General features: G+C 47.0%; 1 protein-coding gene across 1 annotated transcript in view; it reads right to left on the reverse strand.

Moving 5' to 3' along the window:
- Nucleotides 1-12,149: 12,149 nt before the first annotated feature.
- WNT9A (Wnt family member 9A) overlaps nucleotides 12,150-27,542 on the reverse strand; it is a 54,296-nt gene continuing 38,903 nt past the window's right edge. Inside the window, exons 3-4 of the mRNA XM_053944696.1 lie at nucleotides 22,707-22,969; nucleotides 12,150-12,788 (exon numbers count right to left, since the gene is read on the reverse strand). Coding sequence (XP_053800671.1) covers nucleotides 12,315-12,788; nucleotides 22,707-22,969 — 737 coding nt within the window. The 3' untranslated portion in view covers nucleotides 12,150-12,314. The remainder of the gene's footprint in view (nucleotides 12,789-22,706; nucleotides 22,970-27,542) is intronic.

Consider the following 27,542-nt stretch of genomic DNA (forward strand, 5'->3'; position numbering starts at 1 on the left):
TCCCATAAATTCTTGCAGTGGAATTGCATTTCTTTTATAAAATATATTCTGATTTTCATGAAAAATATTGCTGTTTTCATCAGATTTCCTTACTACAATCCTTTCCTTTGTACTTTCATGAACAGAATTTTTTTTTTTTTTTTAATGAGAATTAAAACTCAAATATCTCCTGTCACTGCTCTGAGACACAGCCCAAACTTCCTGGCCAATTAATCTCCCATGGAGGGGACATTTCATGCATCAGGATAATCTGGTGTGCCCAGGAGACCAATCCACTGGGGAAAGTGGGAATGGAAATAATTGAATTCTGATTTTTGAGGATTCAGAGATGAAATTTCTAATTTTTTTTTTCAGTTTTTCAACAAAAAAAAAAAATTGCTTTTTGCACAGATAAAAAGGAAACGACCCCAAATATTATCCAATCCACGGCAGTCACTCTCACCAGGGTCCTGTTTATGCTGTTGAAATAACCTATTCCAGCTCATTTTCTGTCACCAAACCTTGCCAAAGCTTCGGAAAAAATTCACGTGTGCCTGCTTCTCCCACCTTGGCTGCCTCAAACCGTGACTGAAAGTGGAAACCTGCAGCTCAGCTTCTCCCCAGCAAGGCCCTCCCACTACAGATCCCAAAATCCAATTTATTGCCACAATAAGCCAAAGAAGACTCAACCAAACATGGTTTGGGCTCTGGGCCACCCCCAGCCCAGAGCATCCAAAAAAAGTCAGGAATGGTTTCTTTGTATTTTTTTTTTTCCCAAATGGCAGCTGATAGAAGTAGGTTTTTAAGAGGGAAAATTCAAAGTTAAAGGCAAATGCAGTCCAGAAATAAAACTCAGTTACAAACAAACCCCCTCCTCACTGTGGCCTTGTAGTTTCGGAGCTGGGTTTGTGTCCCAGTGACTGTCACAAGGAATTACAAAGGAAAACAGGCACAAGTGAGGTCATTCCCACCTGAGGAGGGGAAAACTTTGGTTTTATTGAAGTTTCCTTGCCTCAGGAGACAACAAATAGAGGAACAAGAGAGAGCTGGCTCATGGAAAACATGATTCCCGACCAGCCTTGATGTTTGGAACATTTGGCCATTCATAACCAAGACACCAAATCAGACAAAGTGTCTCAAATGTCTTCTTTATGCCTTTTTTTTTTTTTTTTTAAGCTCTGACCATGATAATTTCAGTGCTACCTTGTTAGCACTAAAACCCCATTTTTTCCTCCTCAGTTCTTACAAAAATAAGTGAAATTTCAGATACACAGAGCCTTCACCAAGCAGGGTTTACTGGTAGAATTTCCCAGCAGGTTTGGGGGGATTTCTTTAGGCTGGAGATCCCTTTAGTCAACACCTCAGTGCCCAACCACTTTATTTTCATTTTATTCCCCCAGCCCTCCCAAGAGGCTGCCCAGTTCTCCTGGGACATCACTCAGGGAGAGCCTGAAAAGCTTTAAAGTAGAATTTACTTTAAAAAAGTAGAATCCCAGATTGGTTTGGGTTGGGAAGGACCTTCAAGATCATCCCTGTCCCATGGGCAGGGACACTTCCCACCAGACCAAGTTGCTCCAAGCCCCCATCCAACCTGTCCTAATCCTTTGAGAGATTCTTCCTTGCAAGTGAGAGGGAGAAATGAGTGTTAATTTAGGCTGAGTGCCCTTGTAATTAGCACCTTGCAAATTAACTCTGCCCTGGGAAGCTGAGAAGGCCAGGAATGAAAGAGAAGCCAGGACAGGAATGTCATTCTGGGGAGTTCATCTTTGAAGGAGAGGTGGGAAATGGATTAAAAAGCAGGCTCTGGACTTGAATTCTAATATTTGTAATTTATATTCTAACATTTATAATTGATATTCCGATGTTTATAATTGATATTCTGACACTAGTTGTGTGGATCTGGGATTCTGGTCTGCTCAGGGACCATCAGAGTCTGTCTATTGACTCAAGAAGATTTTGTACCAGTCCCTGAGTTTGGAATTCTGCAGGGAATGCTGCCAGCCTTTATAGGATATGGGAATGTGAATCATGGAATCATTAAGGTTGGAAAAGACCTTTAGGATCACCAAGTCCAACTTAACCCAGCACCACCATATTCACCATTTAACCACGCCCCAAGTGCCACAGCTACATATTTTTGACCAATTTCAGGGAATACAAACAAAAAAGAAATAAATGAGTGCGAGGCCAGACACACCAACAACCCAAGGCACGAAGAGTGGAGGAAGAGGAGGATGAAAGGCACCTCTGACTCCCACTGATTGTCCCCCCACTAACCCCTGGTGGAGGTTGCACCCCCTGCATTCTTTAGAAGGAAGAAATTACATTAATTAAAATACATTATTTTATGTAAATAATTAAGGGAAGCTGTGGCTGTTCAGTCCTTGAGAATGTGGAATAAAGCCACGGAAGGGTTTTAAGGGCCTACAAACACTGGTAATCCCCCAAATGGATCACCCCCACTTTGTCATTTGATATGAGGCTTTTTTCAAGGCCTGGCCATGTTTTATGCAAAAAAAAAAAAAAGTTTTGTATAAGTTTTGTTTTTATAAGTTTTGTAAGGTCCAATTCTATTTACTCACCATTACTTCAGGGGTAGCTAGAGGCTGATGTGCTGGAGCAGCTCCATGGACTTGTTCCTTGCTTTAATTCCTTCAGTTAATTCTTTAAGTCCAACCAGGAAGGTCAGCCTTCCAGAAATGTGGTTTCTCCGCCAGCAGAATCAAAGGACCAACCCAAAACACTTCAGGCTTGGCTTGTGAGGGTTATTTGCAGAGCACTTGAATTTCTGCATCGATTTTAGCCCATTTAAAGAGTGGCAAGGAACATTCCTGGGCAGTGGAACTCGCTCAAATATATTGTTGGAATACTAGAAAATCCCTGGCGTGCTTCTGGCTCAGGTAAAAGCACGCTCCCAAGTAATTCCTTGGCATGGCTCAGGAGCTGCCATGGGCCAAGGGCCATTCCCAGGAGACATTTTGGATAGAGCCACCTTGTTCTGGAAGGCCAGGACATTTCATAGGTTGGATGTGGGCTGGTTTAGGCCAGGTGGCATCAGCATGAGGGCTGCTTTTAATTAATTCATGGAGCTCTAGCTAAAAAGTCCAATCCCTTCCCTGTACCAACAATAACTCCTGGAAACAGGAGCAGAGATGGCCTGGGAGAGGATGTGGAAGGTTGAATGGCTCCTCCTCTTTTCCAAGCAGCTTCCCAGCACCTGGATATCCCAGATCCTGAGGGAAATGCCCCATTTTGCATTTGGCAGCAGTTACACCCTGGAGCCACCAGCACACAAGGGAGTCACACCTTCACCATCATCTCCAGCTTTGGTTCCCACTGCAGGACTGGCCATTGGCAGAAGTGGAGGAGACAGCTTGAAGGAAATGCCTTGGGAAACAGGAAAATCCTGCTGCTCCCCCATCCACATCCCACAGCACAGAGCAGGATGTGAACTCTGAAATGTGGCACAACCTGGGGCTCTATACCCTGCTCACCCGTGGTGCCCCCACATCTCAAACAGCCTTGAGGGCACTTCCCACTACCTGGCCTCAGCTCTCAGAGGGATTAAGGGATGAGTTTGGCCAAGTCATGTCTCATTTCTGACCCTTTTTCACCTCTCTGGCCCTGTGTTTGTCATTCTACTTAAGAATAAAAAATTCAGGCATCGCTTCTGTCCCTTAAGCAGCTCACTTAGAACCTCTAAAATGAGATGTTCAAAGGCACTACACAGCTTGAGCTATGTTAATGGTGCTAATGATGTTAATGATGATGATGAAGAATAAATATCAAGTGTTTAAGGCCAGGCTGGAGCAACCTGGTCTAGTGGAAAGTGTCCATGCCCATGGCAGTGGGGTGGAATGAGAGGAACTTTAAGGTCCCTTCCAACCCAAACCATTCTGTGATTCTGGGACCTGTCTCTTTTCATCTCATCTCTTGGTGATGAATTTTATTTTTGTCCAAGTAATAGTCATATTTTAGTCTTTCATGCCTATTTAAAAGGAAGCTCGATATAAAGTTTGTCCCCTCGTTGCTTTTTCTCTCTCTTTCTCCTCATTCTGTGTTTTTACTCTCATGCTCTTCTCCACTCATCTGTGCTCCATCGCTGGTTCCCTAGCTGGGTTACACACAGTTCCACACAAAACACATCCCTCAGTGCACCTGGACGCTTGTAAGAGATTCAGAGAAGTAATTTTGTTCTAAGCTAAAAGGCCCCTTTTTTTTTTTTACTGAATGTTACTTCTCATGCTCCCCTTCTGCTCAGCACATCCACAGCTGCAGGCTGAAACCACCTTCAAGACATCTCAGTGACGCTGAGGAAAACAACGGGAGAGAAGTGGGGAAGAAACCTAATTTATTTTTCTGGAGGTGAAATCTCTCATCTGATCCTTGTTTCAATCCCAAGTTCTTACAATGCATTCTCGCATCACCCACTTCCTCTGCGGGAACAGCTGTCAAAACGCTGCCACATCCTCGGCTCCTGCGGCTTTACGACTCCCATTAGCAGCTCTTTAAGGGGCTGCCTGTGAGGTTCCAAACCTGCGAGTTCCCATTACCCAACTGCCGGGAAGTGCAAATGGGAGGTCACTCGGGAAGCTGAAGAAGGCAGGGGGTTACCCTGCAGGGTTTGGTGGGAAGCAAACCCGAGGTAGATCCATCTCCCATCCCATATTCTCCAATTGTCCGCTCTTCTGGCTTAAAAGCTGAGCAGCCTGGTTTAGTGGAAGGTGCCCATGGCAGGGGGATGGGAATTAGATAATCCCTGAGCTCCCTTCCAACCCAACCCTGGATCAAAGTGTTTGCCTAGTTCCTCAGAGCTTCAAGCTGATATTTCTCACCACAAGGACGGGCAAAGCAAAGCAAAAGCAGGAGGAACATTGGTTGAGCAGAGTTTTCAGTGAACAATTCCTTGGGTGAATAATAATCTGTGAGGAGAACAACAGTGGGATACCATCCCAACACCAGCACAATCCTTGGTAAAGGACTTTCTGTTTGAGTATGGCAGCGCTGATTCTGTGTGAAGGAACCAGCTCTGAAGGTGTGGATTAAAAGCCCGGGTGCTTTTCCCACAGCAGGAAATGGGACTGGAAGGTAAAATAAATGAATAAATGCAGGAATTTTGTGTGCATGGGAAGGAGAGAATTGGAAAGCCAAAGGGACTTTGGGAACCCTTTGGAGACACAAGTCAGAGTCTTCAAAGTAACAGAATCATGCACTGGTCTGGGTTGGAGGGGACCTTAAAATGGTCTTGTTCCAAGGTTTGGGTTGGATCTCAGGGAAAGGTTCTTCCCCCAGAGGGTGCTGGGCACTGCCCAGGCTCCCCAGGGAATGGTCACATTCCCAAGGTTGCCAGAGCTCCAGGAGGGTTTGGACAACGCTCTCAGGGATGCACAGGGTGGGATTGTTGGACTGGATGAACCTCGTGGGTCCCTCCCAACTCTGGTTATTTAAAGCTCAGCTGCAGTGAGGTACTGAACAGCCCCAGAGGTCCATTGTGAAGAAAAGGACATTTGATCAAGCAAGTCAGTGTGCCAAGCAAGGACACAATGACATCAACGGGCCACGCAAGTCAAAGCCTGGGACAACAACAGGTTTTTTTTTAATCGTTGTCATTCCCCCAGACTAAATTTGGCCACATCCAACCTATTCTGAGCTCCAGCCAGTTATTTTGGAATCACATCCTGACAGTGACACCCTGCCAAGGTATCCTGACTTCTCCAGCAAAGTATGATGACCATGGAATCCCATGGGAAGCTTATGGAGCCCCTCAGCCTCCTGAGCTTGTTTAATGATGTAATTTACAATGGATGGAGAGGCATTTCTTCAGCTCAGGAGAGCCCCAGCCACTCTTGGGGCTTAAATTAGCCCCAAGGCCAGGCTTATGCTCCTGAATAAGGCTGAAGGAAGGATCTCCCACAACCACTGTGCAAAGACTTTTCCAACAGATGTGAAGAAAGAGGAGCACGCTTCAAGTATAATTTAAAATACATTTATTGTTTCATTTGTTCTTGCTTTTTTTTCTTTTTTTTTTTGTTATACAAAGATGTTAAATAACTTAAATACATTCTCAACAGTCACTCAGAATCAGATTTATACCTACAAGCTGTACATATGAGGTAGAGAAAAATAACTTAGGCTCCCATAAGACATTGGAAAATAAACAAAACAAAACAAAAAGAAAAACAAGAAAAATACTAATCCTTCATGTTAGTATTCCCACCTCCCTTTAAAAGGCAATGCCATCCCAGGTGTGCAAAACAAATCCTAGACTTTACATTCCTGCTTCAAATTGTTAAAGGTGGGGTGGTCCAAGGGAAATTCCTGGGCTGGTTTGGTGATTGGTGTTTCAGATGGATCCATGCTCAAGGGGAGCTGGAAGGATTATCCACACATCTCGTGATTTTCCTGAATTCAATCTCACCTCTACTAATCTGGATGTCTTTATCCCCTTCTGCTGTCAGCAGTGAAAACTGGCACCTCCACATGGGCCAAACACCTTTCCAGAGGTGCCCCCGCTGACTGCAGCCTCCTTTCCTAAAAGGGGGATGATTCCAGATCCATTGCACATCAGTGCCAACACCTTTCCCAACACTCCTGAGGGAAGCCATCTCCTATCCTTTTGGGTCATCTTGCCCAGTGCTAAGAAGGGTTTTTCCCATTGCTGAAAACACTCAGCAACAATTGAGAAAAAGGCAAAATTCCGGTGTTTCCCCTGACAGGTGAATTTGACGTGTCTGCATAATTTCTGTCTCACTCCCCACGCCCTCCCTGCACCTGAGGAATTGTAGTTACAGGAAGCCAGAGTAAAACTGTGCTGCCAAATCCATTTTCTTTTCCTCCCCACCCACAAAGCCTCAAGATTCCCTTTTTTTTTTTTTTTTTTTTATTTGCTCCATTTAGAAATATTCTGTTTGTGAATAATTTGGTCAAATCCAATTGAAAAATAGATCTAAAAGCTATTCAGTGGTAATACCCATGACCGGGTTTCTTGTTGAGCAGATTCAAAATGAAATGGATCTTAAAGACCCCTTCCAACCCCAAACATTCCATGATTCCTATGATTCCTCTGGACCTGATCCTGGTTCCATACTGAGCGATGCGGTCCAGAAAGGCCACATCTTGTATTTCTTGTGGGAAAACGTCGCTTTCTAAAAGTCATCACCTAATTAGCACCCTAAAAACTGAAATCCAGGATGAGCTGGCCACGGAAGCCAGTCTCAACCCAACAGATGTGCCCGCAGAGCTGGAGAGACCGGGAATGAGGAGCTTTACTGCACCTGTTCCACAGGGTACAGAACAGACCGGATTTTACTGCAGCATCGACTGAGGAATTTTTCACAGGCACCATAATCCACCAGAAAATCACCTTAAGCAGCATCTACTCCATGAAAGTACCCTTGAGAAATCTGCCCCTTCATCTGGGGTCTCATCCAACCCTACCCCAGCCAAAACTCCCGACTGTATGTTCCCTAAAACAGGGCAGCTGAAAAACGACGGACAAAGGAATTCCAGACCTGGCCTGAAGGAAGGCAGATGTCAACGAGCTGCCTGACAACAAAATCTCCCCAGAAATTCTTTTAGCCCCTGCTCAGGTCTCCAAACCAGCAATCCCAGAAGTTCTTTAGAAAACAGGGGGTCCATAAATCATTCCCTGCTTCCCAAGGTGATGGACAAACTTCCTGAATCACAGCAGATCAGATCCCCAGCTCCCCAGTTTTATACTGCCCTATTCAAATAGATAAAAGTTGCCTGTGTTGGATCAAGCCTGGAATTTGGTCCTCTTCATTTAACCTTCCAATGTACTCAGATTTTGATTTTATTTTCCCCAACCACCGTTTTAAGAGCCGTTCTTCCCAAGCCAACTGAGCTCAATGGCAAATCCCTGGTTATTGCAAATAGATTTGGGATTTCCTCCATCCAGACCCATCTCAAAACCAGGATGTTCAGCTAAAAAAGGCTAAACTTGAAATTTTAGGGTAGATTTTTTTATCCTTCCATTACAAGCTACTAATTTTTTCATTACTCATTTTTAGCATCAATAATGATAATAATTAAAAATCCCCTTTGATTAAACAATGCTGGTTTCACCAACTGGAGTTTTTTGATAACTGGAAGGTAAGGAGAACATAATGTTTAGGACTTGTTTTGCATTTCTCCACATCCGGCATAAATGAGTCAGTCACACAGAATAGAAGCTTGTTAAAAAACAGATGACGGGTGCAACAATTATTTCTGTGGGTTTTTATTTCTTTTAATAGAAAATTCTAATATAAAACAGCAAACATTTTCAGTTTGCCTTGTTTACAAAAATATTATATATTTTTTTTTATATTTCTGACATAACTAAAATGCACTATTCAATAAAAATATTCTTCCATCAGCTAACTTCTCTTTTTAAAAAAATTAATAAAAAAGTTATATAAATAATGGTTGCACCCCCCCACCCCAAAACTGATCGGGCTGGATCAGCTTAGGAGAACCAACACTTTGACACTTTTGGGGGGACAGGGGGTGAAAGGGGGTCAGGAACCACAGATCTCCCCTCCACCCATCTGTCCTTCTCCAGTTACATCTGAGCAAAATCCTGTTTCTCTGGGGATAAGAAAAAGGGGGAAAGTTGCTTTGCACTTTTTTATATATATATATATATATATTTATATGAAATGACACCATGAAAAAGTTCAGGGACCCAAATCCACCGTTGTAGTAGTTTTACAAAACCGAGCAATTTCATTGAATTGCACTGGAGATCCAATGGTGTGGTGGCAGAATCAGCCTCTCTGGAAAAATCCAGTTTAATCCAGCTGGGACAAAAAGGTTTTACAGGACACTCCCCAGTGTTTTATGCAGGAGTTCCCAGTCTCTTGTTTAGGCTTTTCCAGACTTGTGGATGGAGTAGCACTCGTACTCCATGAGTTAATTCAACCCCAACGCATCTCTCACCATCAGAAAACCCAGGCCTAGCACTCCAAAGGGTTTAGAGATGGTTTGGCATATTCTCTCCCAGCTCCTACTTAAACTCCACTGGATTTTTCCAGAAGGAGGCTTTTGCCCCCATTCCTTCTTCAACGATAAGGCAAACACTGGAAAACGCTGGAACTAAAGATCCCCCACCCAAAACACACCCACAGCATGGTGCAGGGGGAGAAGAAAAATAACCCACATTTGTTTTACCACCCTAGGTCAAAAGGCCAAGAAGACAAGTTCTCCTGATTTCAGAGTGTTAGTATATTTTATACACTGCCTATACATTTAACACATGTGCCTCGCTACTATTTAGTTATTTATAATTTTTTTTTTAACCACAGGAGAATAAACCTTGCTATTTACAATATATAACAGGCAAGTACTATATCCACATGAACATAAATACAATTTGTGGTGGTTTTTTTTTTTTTTTTTGTTATTCATTTTTTTTTTTTTTTTTTTTTTTGTCTTTTTTTTTTTCTTTTTTGCCTTTTTTTTTTTTTTTTTGAATACTTACAGAAAGCATCCAGGCTTCAGTGCGTGAGTTATAATACACAGAAGAGCTCTTTCACTCAGTAGTTCATTCACTCTTTGCTGCTTTCTCCAAGACAAGCTTGCCTAATTTCCCACCCATATCTCTCTCCCCCACACAGCTGAACACGCCAAGCTTCCCTATCCCATCCCACCTCATCCTGGCATTTTTCTGGCCAGGATATCCATGCCAACACTCCCCTCTCTTCTGCTTCTAGGGACTCATTCTCCTCTCACACCAGTGCAATGTGGAGTTACTCCAGCGAGGTCAACGGAGACAGAGACACCAGTGAAAAGGAGGAAAATGAGGCCCATGGTTTAAATATAACAATAATAATAATAATAATAATAATTATTAATAATAATAATAATGCACATAAATTGCGGCCCATCCTTTAATTAAGAACAGATTAAAAAAAAAAAAAAAAGAAAGAAAGAATGGAGCCAGAAATAGTAATTCAGACCCCAAAAGTCCTGTTTTGAGCAGGTTTGGATCTGGATTTACTTTGAAGGGGAAGAGCTATTCTAGAACACACAAAAATGTAACAGTGAGTTTGCACATATGTGTGAGAGAGAGAGACAGAGGGAGAAAGAGAATTTAACATAATACCACATTGAAACCATAAGAAGGTCCTTCTGAAGGGCTTTACAATAAATAAATGTTCAATATTTATATATATATATATATTTATGTGTCAAGGTGTGTATATATATCTATATATACACACTGAATAATAGGTTTCTAGGCGATTTATTTTTTAAACCATTAGATAAACTGCTCGGGGGGGACTTTGCCAAAAGCTGCGAGACCTTCCCGGTGCTTTGCTGGGGTGGAAGGAGGGAATTCCACATGTGGATTCCACCTTCACTCCTCCAGCATTATTCCAACCTCCAGAATTGTACAGCAAATAAGGAAACACCAAATAAAGAGACATTTTGCTTCACTTTGCAGAAGCATGGTGCTATTAAACAGTAACACCCTGTCCCTCCCCCTGCCCCCTCCTCAAGATTTGATGCCAACGAGCCAAGCTGGACTGCAGGTACTTGTTACTAAGAAAACCCCAAATCTATCTTTTCTTTTCCCAGTAGATGCATATGAACAGCTTAAATATTAGTGGCTACAATTAGCGGGGGGAAAAAATTAAATAAGGAAAAAAAGACTTTGAAAAAATAATGGTTCATCTTGGGAAATTGCTCTCATCTTGTTTTACTAATATTTACTAATGCTTGAGAATCTCCTCTTTTGAACACCAGATCAAGGGTTTATAGAAACTTGGTGGAAATTGCTACTACTGGACAATGAAAAATTGCTACCAAAGATCAAACAAAACACCCTCTGCTCCCCATTTTTTCCTTAGAAAGCTTCGTTCATGCATTCACTGGCTGCCTCCAATCCACTTTTATACGAAGAATATTGGCATGCCATGTCCTGGATTGTAAATCTCCTCTTCCAAGCGAAAAAGAAATGCTGGAGGTTGTCATGTGTTTCAGAGCGCTGGAGTGATCAACCCCTGCAGTCAAATCTCTGGCTTCTCTCAGGTTGTCTCTGTGTCGATTGGTTATTCCAAATCCATGAGTTTGTTAGGATTTAGCAGTTTTTAAAGTACAGTTCTCGATCTAGTGGTTAAAAAAAAAAAAAAAATCATCTTAAGGTCATAGGGTTTACATACAGCTTGTGTCATGTACCACTGCCATGGTTTAGAGTAAATGGAATGATGACCTAGGAAAGAAAAGTCAACTCCTCCAGAGGTCTGATCCAGGCTGCTCCACAAGGCAAGACAGCCCCGGGTTCCAAGAGGCACTCGGATTCCTCTCGTCCTACTCAAGAGAAACACGTCCAAATTCAGCTGGCATAAGACTCAACAAGTTCCAGTTGGGATTTCTGAAGCAGTTACCACAGGTTGACCTCCATCAGCAAGAGGTGGGAAGAGGAGAGAGAAATAAATCAAGCGCGAAGTGAAAATGAAACAAAAGTATCTAGTGGTTTAAAAAGAAAAAAAATATTAAATTTAAGACAGCGATAGTGCTGAAGAACCTGCGTTTGGGCAAATTGTTTTAAATAAAGAACGTGGGATTGGATTGAAGGGGACAGGTACGTCTGGTGTTCTGCTGTCTTCCCAACCTCTTTCTTGGATCTATTTCTGTCTGCAGCGTGGTGGACCCAACGTTTCCGAGCTGTACGTGGTGACGATGCACGCGGACACGGAGCTGTCATTAAAGAGCTGATGCTCCCAGTGGGTCTCTTTGTCAGAGCCTGGTTTGCTCCATGTGCAGAAACTCCACTGGAAGAACCCATCTTTCCCTACAAATCCCGCTCCAGTTTTAGGAGAAATAAATGTCCGCTTCCGGCACCACCGCACTCAAAGCGGAAAGATCTTTTGTATCTGCTCAGCTCTCTAAGCAGCTGGGTGAGCTCCAGGAATAAAGAAGTACAGGATATTCATGCCAAAGGGAATCTCTTAGCCCAGGAGTTCATGGAGGATGGCTGAAACAATGTTCCAAGGAGAAATGATCCGCCAAACTGCGTAGACGATGAAGGTGAAGGTCAACTGGTGTCTAACCCCAGTGTGACAGGCACTTATTTCCACATGGTTGGACCTCATGAAAATTCAGTCTACAGGATAAACAAAACAAAACAAAAAAGAAAAAAAAAAAACAAAACAAAAAACCCCAAAACAAAACAGCAACACAGCTGGGTCACCTGTACCCTACAAAGTGCTTATGTCTCAACATAGCTTCCAGATGCCAGAAGGTCAATCAAACCCTGTTTGTCTCCATAGGCAGTTCTCCAAGCTGGCCCATCCCCGGGGGTGGCCGTGCAGCAGAGGCCGCGGGTTGTGTCAGTCCTTGCAGGTGTAAACCTCCTCTCTCTGGGTGCACTGCTTGCACTCCACGTAGCAGCACCAACGCACCTGGCACTGGCACGGGCGCGTCACCACCCGGCTCTGCGTGTTGTGGCCCCGGCCACAGCAGATGCTGTCGCAGTTCTTGTCCTTGTAACACTTCCGTCCCGAGGTCCCGGGGGAATACCGACTCATCAGGCAGAAGCTCGGGGAGTCGTCAATGTAGACGAGATCCGTAGTCCTTGGGATTTGATCGCTGTGGCCCGGGGTGGATTTTTTAGGGGGGGAAATGTCGCCTTCCCCCGTGGCCTCGTTGGTGGTGCTGCCCACCTTGAGCGAGGTCTCGTACTTCTGCTTCAGCTGCTTCCCGATCTCGTGGAAGGGGGAGAGCTGCCTCCAGCACGTTCGGACGGTGCAGGATCCGGACACGCCGTGGCATTTGCAGGTGGTCTCCACGCCGGCTTTGATGACCTGCAGACACACACACGGCCCCAGAGAGAATCAGTCATGGCGGAGGAAATCAAAACATCAAGTAAAACACGACATTTTCTAGAAGACGCTTCAGAGACACAAAGTTGGTAACAATACAAAACATATCTGTTGGAAGCAGACAGAAAACGCATCCTACAGGAAATATTTACTTCAAAAGGCTCTTAGTTCCCAGAGTATGACATTCACCTGCAAAAACCTTGCTTAATTGGCTAATTAAAGATACTAGAAAGGTGCACAACGATTGTCCAGTGCTGCCACTCATCGTGTAGATAAAGATCTGAAACTGTGATACAACTAAGAGATTAATACATCTTTTAACACCTATTTATTTTGTCAATAATAAGTAGGTAAGATATGAAAGTGGAAGAAGTTGGTTTAGTGGAAAGAGGTGGGGTGGCACATGCTCCAGAACAGGAGTGTGGATAATAGGAACCTTCTCCATACCACAGGACCCAAAACCCAAGCAGAATTACAAGCAGAAGTAATCTTAGTTTAGCATCATCAACTGACTGATGCTAAACAAAGGATCCCATCCTTTTCAAATCAACTGCAATAAAGAAGTTTCACGGCACAAAACCACATCCATCTCAGAAACAGCATTGGAATGTTCCAGCTCCCCGTCGCCAGAGAGAGATTTACACTGGGGGTACCTCCATGGGCAACACATGAGCAGAGATGTTATTTGGACAGCCATAGATATCCCACATTTTGTCCACAGATTATAAACACAAATTTGCATTTCTAATTCTCCCACCCTGCCCCTTCCCCAAACATAGGTTCTGTTGATTTTAAATGGGTAAGGTACAACCACCCCTTAAAACAGCAGGTGAGAACAGAGTTTGCTTGACAGAGCTGGGTCCTGACAAGGTACGAAAGTACTGTTGAAAGTGCTCTTCTTTTGAGCATCTACGGTACCTAAAAAAGAAGAAAACAACCTCCCCCCGTGCCCATGATGGCATCTGGCTACGTTGTGGCCTCCTGACAGCAGAGGACTGGCTGCAGTCCATTTCCTGACCATCCGGTTCTTAATTATTTGGCTGCACAAATCCTGCTGAGCCCCATGTGCAACCGTGCAATAGGTCATGGACTCGGAATTGGGGCCTGGCCCAATTGTGATATTCCAGAAACATTTTTAGAAAGACAATATGCATAATGCAGCCTTCAGCAGAGCCTGTCCAATGGTCACACTTCATTCCTGTGACAGCCAAAGACCTTTGCAAGTGCAATCCAATAATACACAGTAGCATTGGAAGCGGTGACGGGTTACAGGGGGAGATGTGTTGCTGGTTATAGCGCTCAGCTGGGATGGCTTGGGTAAGGGCTGTCACGCTTTGTGTGCCAAAGTGTCTCGCCAAGTCCACAAGAAATCCCACAATGTCAGACAAGAGCGTGCAGAACACATTTCAACACCGAGGGGAGGCGGGGGAAAAACCCCAACCCTCACCCATCCCCTCCCTCGTGTAAAGTCTCGTTTCACTGCTTGTCCAGAAGTGAGAGCTGAGTTCGTGTGAAACAAAGCTCCTCCACGTGATTTCACGCCCACGCCATCAGCAAACCGGGCAGAAATTGCTGGGATACTTGGGAAAGGGCTGCACACTGCAGTCATTCATCAGCTCAGGCTTTCCTCAACCTTTCCTCCTCCCCCAGCGCGTTTGCATCTGCTCCACCTGGAAAAGGAGACAACCCCCATTGCACAGGAGTTGGGAAAGCAAGAAACCAACGGGAACTGGCTCAGCTTGTAGTCGTGCTCCTGGACGTGGAGCTGATTGAACAAGACAGGGTCACGAAACTCAGGAAGGGAACCTGGAGCTGGGGCTGTTCTTGTCAGGAGCCACCTCTCCAGAGCTCTGTGGGAGTGCTAACGTTGCAGGAGCACTACAGCCAAGGCTGGTGGATACAGCCCAACACGTGTTGGAAAACCTGATCCTGATGGATTGGCAGCTGGCTGATGGCACAAGACCTTCAGTCAGGTGTAAGCATGTAGGTTTAGGCACTTGAATCACATCAGCCAGCCAGGGTTGACCTCACTGAGGCAAACACTTGAGTTTAAACACCTCAGTTGGAGAAACACCTCAGAACTCTCATCGCAGTCAGGGCAGCCAAAGCAGGAGAGGACCCTGCAGTGAGGCAAACACCTGCTCCACTGAACAGCTCTCCAGGCTCCCACTGACAGCTGAGCACACCTCTATCACCAACAGGAGCCTGGGGACCAAGCCCACACAGAGGCACCTCACTTTAGGGGATTCTGTGAGCAGAATCCCACCGTCTGGGCCAAACTCAGATGTTTAAATATCTCCACCAAGCACTAACTGAGGTGCTTTAAAACATTCTCCTCACACTAGCTGTCCCTGCAGCAGCATAAAGGTCTCTCAAGGGGTACTAATAAGTGCATTTAGGTAGATTAATTCTATTCTCCTCATTTGGGCTCAGAGTTCCACATGAACCCCAGTCTGGATTTTCCTGACATGCTTCTTGCTCCTTCTTAGGCAGTGGCTGGGACAGCTCTGGTAGACGAAAGCATAAAAGGTTTCCATTGTCCCTATCCCCATGAATGCACCAGTTCATGAAATCCAGCGTGTGGATTTTCCTATGGCTGCCGTGCAAGCGCGGTGCATCCCAACCGCCCCGTAAACCTTCTCCTGGAAGGACCGGGAAGGGCTCAAGAATGTTACGAGGCAGCAAGAGTGAAAATCCTAGAAAAATTCCTTGCCCCGGCAGCCTCCCCTGCTGCTGTCAGTCACGCTGCAGCTCCTCGAGGCGCTGCGTGATGGGGAACTGCTGCCTCCGGGCCCCAACCACCCACGAGCCAAAATGAATCTTGGCAAAGCCCTTCTGGTTCCCGTCCCGCTCCCCAGCTTCCACAACGACCTTTCCTCCTCTTGTTGCAAGCTCCTGTCAGAGACACTTAAATCCACCTCATTTCTTCAGGAAGCAGAGCAAGACTGATCCAAGTCAGCAGGTTGCTTGGAGAAAGCTTTGCTGGCTGGATCCTGGGACAAATGTCTGGATCATGCTTTCAAACCTGGAGGGGCTTCCAGGATAGAAAAACGTCCCTTTTATTCCCAAAAATCTCTCGGTTAGATGAGGAAGAATAAGGTTTGACCACATAAAATCGTATTTCAAGAGCTGTAGTAGCTCCTGCTTTCGTTTCAAGGCTCATCACAGTTCAGAGCCTGATTTGCCTCCATCCTACACAGACCTGAAGCTGTTCTGAACACACCACTGAATGATCACTTCATCCACACCAAGGATGTGGCCACCTGCACCTTTACCACAGATGTGAAGCAGAATGGCTCAGCTTCCATCCAAGGCACAAAATATTTCATGCTCCCCATGGCCCCAACTCCACAGCTACTACACAGCAGTAGGGTTGTAGTAACTCAGGAGTAACAGCAAAAAGGAGCTTTCTTTTTGTATTCTGTGCTGTAGAGAGCTCCTACCATGAAAACAAAGCCAAACAAAGACAAGTGGTGGGTCAGGGATGGCATCACACATGGGAATTCTGTCCTCCCACTCTCCTCTGAACAACCACCTGGTCTGGAAGTCTCAGACAGAACGGTTTGGGAGGAAAATAAAGATTTTTGCGCTATTTAGCTTGACTTAGGAACACAAATTCCCACTGACCTTGCCGTGAGAACACCCAACACTGACAAACGCAGAATGAGGAAAACACAAAGCAAGACAGAACCATTTTTCCTGGGGCTTTCCTGCTTGGAGGAAATCAGATAGCACTGCTGGACTGCCTTCCCAACTGGATTTACATGGGGAAAAGGGATCACAGCAGAGCATTGCTATGCAACATGTAATCCTTCCTCCCAACAATGGTGCGCCGCGAAGCTCAGACTAAGTGCCCCCGTCATGATCAGTCTCAGACATGCTGCAACACACAATTTCTCAGTGTTTTAGCTGAAACGCCGAGGACAGGATTCCCATTCATTCCCAGCTGGGTCACGGGGCTCTGGCGGTGGTTTTTTTTTTTTTTTTTTTTTTTTTTCAGACAACTCTTGTCTGGGCAGCAGCAGCCCAGGGCGGACACCCGGCCGTGGGAATTCCTCGCTTATTGCTCCGCTGTCGTCATGGCTGGGCTGCGGCTCCAAGGCTTCAAACCATTCGCTATGGTTTGGGGCAGAGGAGGCAGCAAACCCTCCTCGCAGGCAGATCATCCAGGGAAAAGCCTTGCCTGGCTTTGGGAAGGGCTTTGGGATGCTTCCCCACAAATCCGATCCCCTCCATCCCCCGTGTACGGAGCCCTCTTCAATTTAAATAGGCTTAGTCATTCTCTCAGCTCAAGTATTAGTGTTTGTTTGGACAGCAGCCACGGTCCCCACACACAACCACTGGACCAGACTTGTCCCTTCACACTGGCTGAACTATAGAAGTTTCACAGATTGTTAGAAGTTGTCCTTTCTTTTTTCTTCCACCTTGTTAAAAACCCTTCTCTTCAGCCTGTTCTCAACCTGCTTTTTCAGAACAGTTTTCCCCTCCCACCACTCTCCCCTCTTTAAAAAATAGGAACATTCATATTTTAGTGACATAGGTATTAAAACACAAACATTTAAGCATAGAACAACATAACCCCACTTAAAACTGAGAACTTCAGAAGTATTTTCCCCATGCTTAGTATTCCTAGCGTGCTTCCCATGCTAAAAAAGCTCCACATAAACAACCAACTGCAATCACTTATGGGACACAGCAAGCAATTTTTTTCCAGAGTATTGATTTCCAGGCCTAAGAAAGGCTTTGGCTGAGCCATTCTCAGCCTGAAAGGAGAGGAAAATCCAGAGAGCACGCCTGGGCATTCCTACCTGTCATAACCTGCAGCAATTAATACCAGTGGTGGCCCTGAAAACTGATCTGTACATTAAGAGCTCTTCTCAGGCTGTTATTTGCTGGGTTTGATTTGTACCTTGGTGAACATGTGATGCCCCATTTCTCACTGCAAACACATCCCTTAAAAACTGCCAAAAAGGATGCTTTATGTCTTTTGGGTTTTGTTTTTTTTTTTTTTGCATGCACCAAATGGATTAAGCTCCAAAATAGCAATAATTACACATCACGAGGGTGCAGCAAAACCTGGAGTTGGACTGGAACTGTGTTAACGAGCAGGAACTGTGTGAGACTGGATGGTCAGTGCTTGTAAACACTGTCTCTGCAACAGGAGAGTTGTGCCTCCCTCCGCCTGTGTGTGACCTTTAGTGAGTCACTTAATCTTTCTGGGTCTCAATTTCCCCCCTCTGCCCAACAGAGCTCCAGAAATGAAGAGGGTGGCATGCTCTGATAACGTGTTATGTGATAGCTCATGAAGTTCCTCAGACAGATGATAGCTGGGCAAACATCTCCCTGATATGGAGAGTGCATCTCCAGCCCTCCAGAGAGATCCCTGCCAGCACCGCCTGGGGGGGAAAAGCCATTCCTCGGATGGAATTCCAAAATAAGCAAGTCAACAGCAAGGGAAAGTCCAGGCACCTCCCACTATCCTCTCCAGAGCATCCCAGATGGTTTCAGGTGTAGCTGTCTCAGGATGGGTCTGGACTTGAAGCCTACAAGGGTGACAAGGACCATGACAGGGGGCTGGGACAAGGCGACCTTTAAGGTCCCTTCCAACCCAAGCCATTCCAGGATTCTGTGATCCTTCAGAAACACTTGCTCTGCGCAGACCAAAGCATCTTGTGCAAAAAAAGATGAATGAAGCCTCATGAAAGGAACCAGTTTCAAAGCAGGAAACTGCTCGAAGAGAGATCTTTTCTTCTTCTCCATCTCTACATCCCCGTAATTTTGTATTAAACACTTGGCTCTCAAGACAACTGTGGTTATACACGGACTTCAGGCAAAGGTTTTTGTCCCTCCTTCTGGAAGGATGAAGGAAAAAGGCAATAAGAACATGATAATTTTTTTTTCCTAGGGTAACAGCAGCCCCTTTTAATTGTGCCCCTTGGATCTGTAAGACATGCTTGACCAGACATACCTCTGGAAGAGGTCAGCACTCCTGGGATTAAGAAACTTAGCAACGCTCCAGAGAGGGAGTTGGAAAGTCATGTTTAATGATACTTGGCTGAGAAACTGGGCAAATTTAATTAAAACATCACTTACTCAAGCCCAGTGGAACTAATTGAGTGCTCTAATATTCCGCCTTTTCATTAATGGGTTACAAAAGAGGGCTGCACTTGTGTGTACAAGGGGGAAAAGGGGGGAGGACAGAGAGAAGATGAGAGCTTTAGCAAGGCTGCCTGGGCTTCATTTAATATGACTCAAACTTCATTGCTGGCAACGGAGCTTTAATACAGTTGACTTCTCCCCCATCCCCTCCACACACACATCTCCCCCCAAAACACCCTCTCCACCCAAGACCCCTCGGAAAGAATGGCTGAATGAGGGAGAGTAGATCTGGCAAAGGAAGGGAAATTGCTTTTTTAATAAGTGGTCTATTCAGAGCTCCTGCTTTTCAATAAAGAGAAGGCTGGAGAAGTCCTGGTCTAATTACCTCATCCTCACACTAGACAAGCTCACCCTTTCATTAACCACTGAGGTCATATCATATAACTTGGTGAGCCACCACGGGCACAACATGTTCAGTGATTATTTCACTGGTGGCAGCAAAATTACAGGCAGCCCATCAAGGTTGTAAAAAGCAGAAGTAAAATCATAATTAAATGAGAACGTCTACCAAGAGACACTAAAACTAGGCGGGATGGGATCATGTCACCCTCGCAGAAATACAGGGATTGTTTGCTGGTGTGACACCATGGAGAAACTGGTGTGGTGACCAGGAGGGGAGAGGGTTGCTTGCCAAATTAGTCAGTCCAGCACAGGTCCTTTTTTTTTTGCTGGGTCTCAAGGGACTATTTGTATGTTTTGCCATGGTTGGGAGTAATTAGATGGGAAAAATGACACGTAAAGAATCAGTGAGAGACCACCAAGCTTGTGCTGTATCATTCGTAGAGACTTCTCCACTCCCCCAGCGAACACACACATCCACACACTGAAAGAAGTGCAGCTCCAAGCTGCTCAGCTCCCAAATGGCACAAATCAAGGCTGTCTGCACTCCTATACTGCCTTTGATCCACCCCAAATCAAATCCAGATGAGTTATTGTTCCAATAACCATGCTAGGTTAGTCCAAAGTGCTTTCAGACTGCTGCAGTCACTGGGTGAGCAAACCCTACTTGATAGGGCAAAGTCTTTTTGAAGTCTTTACGACAGGAGTTGGTTGGTGAGCAGCTTCTTTGAAGACACAGAAAACATGCTGAGAATCATCTTTAACTCACTACCTTCCTCAAGGAAAATATCCATAAACTCAGCAAGGAATGCAGTAGTGCTCTCAGCCTCCATCCTCTCATCCCTGCGCTTGCAGTGGGAACAGGAGGAAGAACAGAGACCAAACCTGATATTAATCCACACCTGAGAGCAAGCAGTGCCAAAGACAACCCGTCCACCACGTCAAGAGGGACAAACTGGTTTCAGTATTCTGGAATCTGAAGCAAGCACTGCAAGTTTTGACTTTGTAGTCACAAAGCCAGCCTGGGTCCTCATCTCTGATCATCATCTTAGTGACACCGAATTGTGCCAGGGGTTTAGGGCCACGTATCCCGACCACAGAGATGTGTGTCCTCCTGATCTTCTACCACCACGCTCCTGAAAGCTTCCTCCTCAACATTCCCTCCCTCCCTGCCTGGCTCCATGGTGATGCTGTGAGCCTGGTGGGCTGCTTGGCTTGGCTTTCAACCACAATGAATTATTACATCCAGCAGCACAAACACAGAAATCATTTCAACTGCTGCTGCAAACGGGCAAAGGAAAGCTGTCAGACAGCCATCCCAGCTCGGCAGACACGTTGTGGGTGGACGAAAATAGGAACACTGGATCACTGACCTGCAGCAGAGGTCTGTGACTTGGATTGCCAGGAGGGCTCTCGGTGTCTGGACAACCGTCACAACTGTTACTCAGCTGTTTAGCTGCAGATATCACACTGTGAAACCACTGCCAGTGGCCAGAGTCCGACTGTGCCAAGGGAAGTGGAGGCAGAGGATGCTGGAGAGTCCTGCATCTTCCCCTGGGAGCTAACTCGCAAGGATCAGGACACAGAAGGGAAGGTTCAACCTCTCCAGCTCATCCTTGGAGTTCGTTTAGCTCAAAGTTATGCAGTGTAGAGCACAGATGATAATTAAGGACACAAATCCTAAATCCAAGAGTGGCCTCAGCCATATGGACATCCTGACTGCAGCTCCTGGGACTGGGAACACTGGGAATTGGGCCAAACCCATCTGGGAGGTTTTTTAGCCCTGCCACTCTTGGTGGATATTCCTGGAGCTACAAGGACTTGCCAGTGGCAGCTAAAGTCACATCCTTGGAGGTTTTGTGTGACTCTGGAATGAGAGGAGAGCCAGGACATCTCACAGAAACATCCAGCATGGAATCACAGCTCCATGGGCCACCTTCCCCACTGCCATCCCATCTGCTACACACTCAACTCCACAAGACGGGACAGAGCAACCAACACAAGGGTTGAGACAAGTTCCATCATCCTGCAAAGCCTGTTTCACACGTCAAAGAGCTGCCTCAGGAGTTCAGAGACACTGAGCCCTTTAATCCAGAGCAGGAAAGCTGTCAGCCAAAACCAGACACCAGCTAAATCCAGGATATTTCTAATCCTGATCTCAGCGCTGTCTAGGAGCATCTGGTAGTGGGGAGAGGGGGAGACACTTTGCTGGCCAGCCCTGGCTGGTGGCATTCCCCGATGCCCCAATTCCGTCGCGAGGAATGACATTTTATACATAGACACAGCAACAACTGAGCTGGGGTGGCCATTCCTAGAATGCACAACTGGCTGGGCTGCATTTGCCTGGGAAACTGGAGACCCAGGTCCCCCATCCCAGCCCCAAGCCTGCATCCAATCACACAGACAATAACAAGGCTCGGGGGCTATTTCTGGCCTTGCAGTATGTCCCCCTTGGAGGTTGGTGCAATGAAACACTGATCCTAAGCACCTGTGCTGGCCAATCTGAGGGATTTTCGTGTTGGAGCAACTCTAGGCTAGGTACAGCCAAGCATATTATGGGAGAAGGTGGAAAGCCTCTTCCTTTTCCCCTTGCTGGGATGACCCAGCACTTGCAGACACTTTGTCCTTTACATCTGACACAGAAAATGCTGAGCTGGAAGGGACCCACAGGGATCATCGAGTCCAAATCCTGGCCCTGCATAGGACAAACCCCAAAATCACACCATGTGCCCTAGAGTATTGTCCAAATGCTTCCCGAATTCTGGCAGGAGGCCCCTAGGCAGCCTCAGAGGAGGTGTAAAGAGCAGGCAGAGAGGATAAAGATGGGAAAAGAAAAAAGGGACTCTACAACCAAGCACCGTCTCCCACTCTAGGTGACACAAAAGGTTTCTGCCAGAAGACAAAACTGAAGGGACTGTTAGGTCTGAGATCAGCCAGAAATTAATCTCTCCACCCTGGTTCCCTGCCAGCTGTTTCTCCAGCCAGTGTTAAAGAAACCTGGCCAAGGAGATGCTACACTGTCCCTATTCTACTGAACTGCTGCAAGAGAAGCATCCCTCAAGGACGTGTTGTGGCAGCATAAAACCCTTCCTCCGTGTCCTACCTCATGTAAGCCTTTCTATCCCTTTGTGGTGTGAAACCCTCTCCTCCCTGTGGGAAACCAGCAATCTTTGTCTCCACCTCATATTTCCTAGGCCTGGCCGGTCCCATTTCTTTCCCTCTGGTCTCTCTCCAATGGTTTTGCACAGTGAATCCCACAACGCAGACTTCTCCCCTCCAGAAGGAGCATCACTCCATCCATTTCACATCCAACACTCCTGTTCCACACCCACGAACAGCGTTATTCCCCCCAAAACCCCACGGCAGCGTGACCCCCACCACCCTGCGGCGCCTTCAACGCACCTTCATGCCCACCAGGTTGTTGTGGAAGTCCACCCTGGCTCGCAGGTCCTTGTTGGGCTTCCTCCCCAGGAACTCCTTGACGAACTTGTTGCTGTACTTGAGGTTGTCCCCGCAGCCTCCCCACTGCCAGGCCTCCCTGTTCTCCAGGTCGGGGGCCTCGTCGCAGGTGCAGCGCTCCATGCGCCCCGCGCTGCACGCCTTGGCCATGGCGTGGGTCAGCCCCGCCGAGGAGATGGCGTACAGGAAAGCTGTCTCCTTAAAACCTGCAGGGACAGGAGGGAGAGGCTCTAATTGCAGCTTAAAGAAAGGAAAAAAAAAAAACCACAGGAAATGGAGGCAAAACCTATTAGGAGAAGAGCGTGAGTTGTGTCACGGAGTAGTAGAGTGGTAAGGTTGGAAGGGACCACAGTGGGGCAGTTGGTGGCACCTCCCTGCTCCAGCAGGGCCATCCCAGAGCACAGGGCTCAGGATTACATCCAGACTGCTCTGGAATATCCCCAGTGAGGGAGACTCCACACCAGTGCTCAGTCACTGCCCAGGAAAGAAGTTCTTCCTCAGGTTCGGGTAGAATTTCCTGGGCACCAGTTCCTGCCTGCTCCTCCTGTGGCACTGCTGGGCACCACTGGGAAAAGCCTGGTCCGTGCTCCTGACACCCTCAAAGCATGGCAAGCTCTGCTTGCATCACTGATGGTGAAGAGGGCACAGGGGAGGGCAAGGGATGAGGGACAGAGGTGGCACAAGCTAGGATTCAGGAATGCAGATGGAATCTGGCCAGCACGGTGGCTGTCACTCTGTGTCACTCACAGCCTCTGCCTGAAAATGGAAAGAGCTGAGCAAGAGTTGCCCCATCCCTGGAAGTGTCCAACACCAGGCTGGACAGGGCTTGGAGCAAGCTGGTCTAATGGAACGTGTCCCTCCCCATGGCAGGGTGTGGAACTGGATGAGCTTTAAGTTCCCCTCAAAGCCAAAGCATTGTTTGACTCCATGAAGTGTTGGACAGGACATGGAGGCACCACTGCTGCTACCAAGGGGACACCAAACTGCAGGAACCCAGCACAGACTTCCAATCCTCCTCATTCTTCCCTCTCCTCCTGAATCAAATCCCTGGGTCCTACTCCAGAATTGTTGACAGAAGACACCTGAGGGCTGGGAAGCAGGAGATGTGTCACCCAACACAGCACCTCACTCAAAAAAAAACCCAGTTTACACCTCAAACCTCCCATGCACAGCCTTTCTTTACACCTCCACACTCACCTGCAGGGATGTGGCAGCATCCACGCCCCCGACAGGCAAACGACACCCAGAGGGACCCACAGTTTCAATCCAAATTATAAAAGCCAGAAATAAAAAGCAAACATGGCAGTATTTATAGCTGCCCATTCTCCAGCTATGGAAGCCGTAAACGACTGCATATTTGAGATGCAATTCCAGAACAGCTTTGGATGGGACTCAAGAAATCCCCCACTCAAAAATAACACAAGTGGATGGTGACAGTAGTGGATATATCTGTGAGCTGGTGTGTCAACCAAGGACATGCAGAGACACTGCCAGGTCATTTTTGGAACTGTTCCTTGGGAGGTTCATGACAGTCCAAGCAAACTCATGTGGTCGTTCCCAGAGTCTGCCTTCCCAAAACACTCCCAGGAGCAGGAAGACTGATGAAAATCCAGCCCAGGAGAGTGAGGCTTGGTCCTCCCAAGGGTTCTGAGGTTCTACTTCATCCCAGATTGTGGTAGGAATTATCCAATCATTCTACTGCTCACCTGGCAAAGGAGAACAGGAACCTTTTCCTCACTAGAAACAACACTAAAATAAAAGAAGGTTCACCTCCACACTCACTGAGGACACCACAAAGAGTGGTGACAGTTAAACTAACAAATTCTGTTTTCTCCCTGAAGTGAGACCATGTCCTCTGACAGCCCAAAAACACCTTCAGCACTGCACATACTTCATCAGAAGCGGTGAGAGAATTCTTAATTCACACAACAAAAGCTCATGGGTACCCAGATGACTCCTCTGGGTAGAAAATGCCTTCTAAGCATCTCTCTTCCTTTGTAAGCTATGTTTTTTTCACTAAAATCCTTTGTTTTTCCTAGGTTGCATCCCAGGTCAGACTGCCCACATGCCTGTCAGAGGGATGCCACTACCAAAGACAGATGTTCCCAAGCTTCTGGGCTCCTGGATTGGAGAATTCTTGCCACAGCTACACAGAACAAAGAGGCACCAGCGTCAAACAGAGAATCCTCAGTGGGATGGGGTGTGCAAACCCTGCCCTGGAGGTCTGAGCCTGCAATCATGGCATGGTTTGGGTTGGAAGGGACCCTGAGATCCATCCTGTCCTGGGCAGGGACACCTTCCACTATCCCAGGTTGCTCCAAGCCCTACCCAAGATGGCCTTGCACACTTAACTCACAGCCATCAGCCTTAATTGATTAATTAGGCAGCCCAGATCTCCACCCTGCTCGAAGCCCTCCTGACTGAAAGCGCTGAATTCGGAGCGGTTGTGGAATCCCAGCAGAAAGTCAGCGCCGTGCGACCACAAGGCATTCCAGACCTGACAGAAAGCCAGGAGGAACAGCCCATCTGCCAGCTTCTCCCCTTCCATCAGCTTTGTCTCGACTCCTCCTGTTCTCCACCACTGAAAGCTTCCCAAATTCCCTGTGCCCATCAGCACGGGGATCATCTCACCCACAGGCAGCTCCCAACTAGCTCCATGTGACATTTGGCTCTGGCCAGATTTTAAAGCCATCTCCACCACGCACTATTTGATTGCACCAAGATATTTTGTAACAAGATAATGAGCTTTAAATCAATGCAGGCATTCTAAGCCCCAGTGCATTGACAGTCTGCCGGGCCTGGCTATCCAGTTTCAGCCATTTCCAAAATTGTGCACGAGTATCCAAAGAGGATAACGAGTCCCTTAAACAATCCCCTGTTATTTTAAGAAACGGGGCTGCATCAGCCCAAGTTGCAAACCAGCAGCCAGGGCTGGTCTGGTGACCAAACTGTAAAAAGGTTTCTCCCCCACAGAGGGAGAAACTTTTCAAGTGGGTTTTTCCCCGTTTTTCCTTTCTCCCTGCAAAGTCCTGGAGGAGAAGAAACAAGCCCTCAGCGATGGATTTGGAAAGCTGTGTCCTAGTGGGTGATAGATGCGAGCCTTTGCCCCTGGGGTACCACTTGCTGCAATGCTGAACCAGGAACCAGCAGCTCCTGGGGAGGAGGAGGAAGATTTACAGAGCACTGTGTTACTGCTCGGGAACACCACCTGAAGGATTTACAGCACCGGGGGCAGGGCAGAGATGCTGCAGGGATATAAACCACGGCAGAATGAGACAGCAGCAGAGCCCTGCAGCCCTCAGAGCTCTCATTTATCACACAGCTCCCTGACAAGGGCTGCCATGGATGGGGGGGGGTCTCCGTGGGGTTTTAACTGCGGGCTGCCCCGCAGTGCCCCTCGGCCAGGGCTGCCCAGGGGACAGGCACGTCTGAAGGAGCGAGCTGTGGCCTCCAGGTGTCAGCATGAGAAAGTGCTTGGCTTCCCCAAGGCACCACTAATCCAGGGACTCCTCTGGCATGCGGGGATATTTTTAAATGTCTTGCAGCTCTGGCCGGACCTCTTGGGTTTCATAAGGACTTTCCTTGTTTCCACCAGTCAGTGACAGTGCATTAGTTGAGCCCTGGCGCTTCTGAATTACTCCTCCTCACTAATTAGCCCTGCAAACCTCTGCTCTTATCTTTAAAGCCTTCACACCCTGGCTTTTCCCGATCCAGGCCCATTGCTGAGTGTGGAACTTTCTGGAAGTCACTAAAGCCCCGGAGACCCTTGAATGCTGTCTGTAAAATGGTGCCGCAGCCTGGAAATAAAAACTGGATTTTACTGGGAGGGTGGAAGAAACTGGACTATATATGATGAAGAAAAGAACTAAAAATATCACCTTCTCCTCCAAAGCTCTTAACTTCTGGCCATCTCCACCTGAGCTGCTGGGAAGAGGTGTGGGAATTTCCCACTGCCCACATCCATGGCAGTAACAGCACACAGCCATTTGCAGGTTTTGCCCCATACTATGACAAGGTTCCCCTTGCCTTCTCTAAGAGGACAGCACAGAACAGTCTGGTTTGCCTTATCTCCTTAAAAAGGGCATTTTCTCAACTTATTTTCTCACAGACTGGCATAATAAACAGGAGAAATAAATAAATAAAATAAAAAAGAAAGAGGGGACAGCTTTGAGAGCTTCCCAACCCTCTCCTCCGGCAGCAGCTGAATTTCCAGCAGAAATGGGGAGAAAATGTAGCTCCGGGCTGCAGAGACCTGCACAAACACCTCCAGCCTCCAAGGAGAGCAGCCAGGGCCAGCAGTGGGAAGCAGGCAGGGCAAGCCCATAAATCACCCCCATTAGCACATTCTTTGCCTGCCCTGCGCTTCCAGGGATGAGCTCCAGCCTTCCACAGAGCTCTTGGTGGACCTTGCGGGAGGCAATGCCAGCAAAGGATGGCCCGGATTGGGCATCGTGGCAGGAGAGACCCTTGAGACCCCCCCAGACTCACCTCCCTTGAGGAAACCCTTGAGACCCCCCCCCAGATTCACTTGTCTTGAGGAGACCCCCAAGGCCCACCTCTCTTGAGAAGCACCCTGACACCCACCTCTCTTGAGGCCCCCCAGACTCATCTCTCTTGAGGAGAACCCCCAGATTCACCTCCCTTGAGGAGACCCTCCCGGACTCACCTCCCTTGAGGAGGTCCCCCCAGACCCACCTCTCTGGAGGAGCCCCCCAGATTCACCTCCCTTGAGGAGGCCTCCCAGACCCCCAAGGCCCACCTCCCTTGAGACTCACCTCC

The sequence above is a fragment of the Vidua chalybeata genome, chromosome 1 (genome assembly GCF_026979565.1).
Source record: "Vidua chalybeata isolate OUT-0048 chromosome 1, bVidCha1 merged haplotype, whole genome shotgun sequence".
Classification (NCBI taxonomy): Eukaryota; Metazoa; Chordata; class Aves; order Passeriformes; family Viduidae; genus Vidua; species Vidua chalybeata.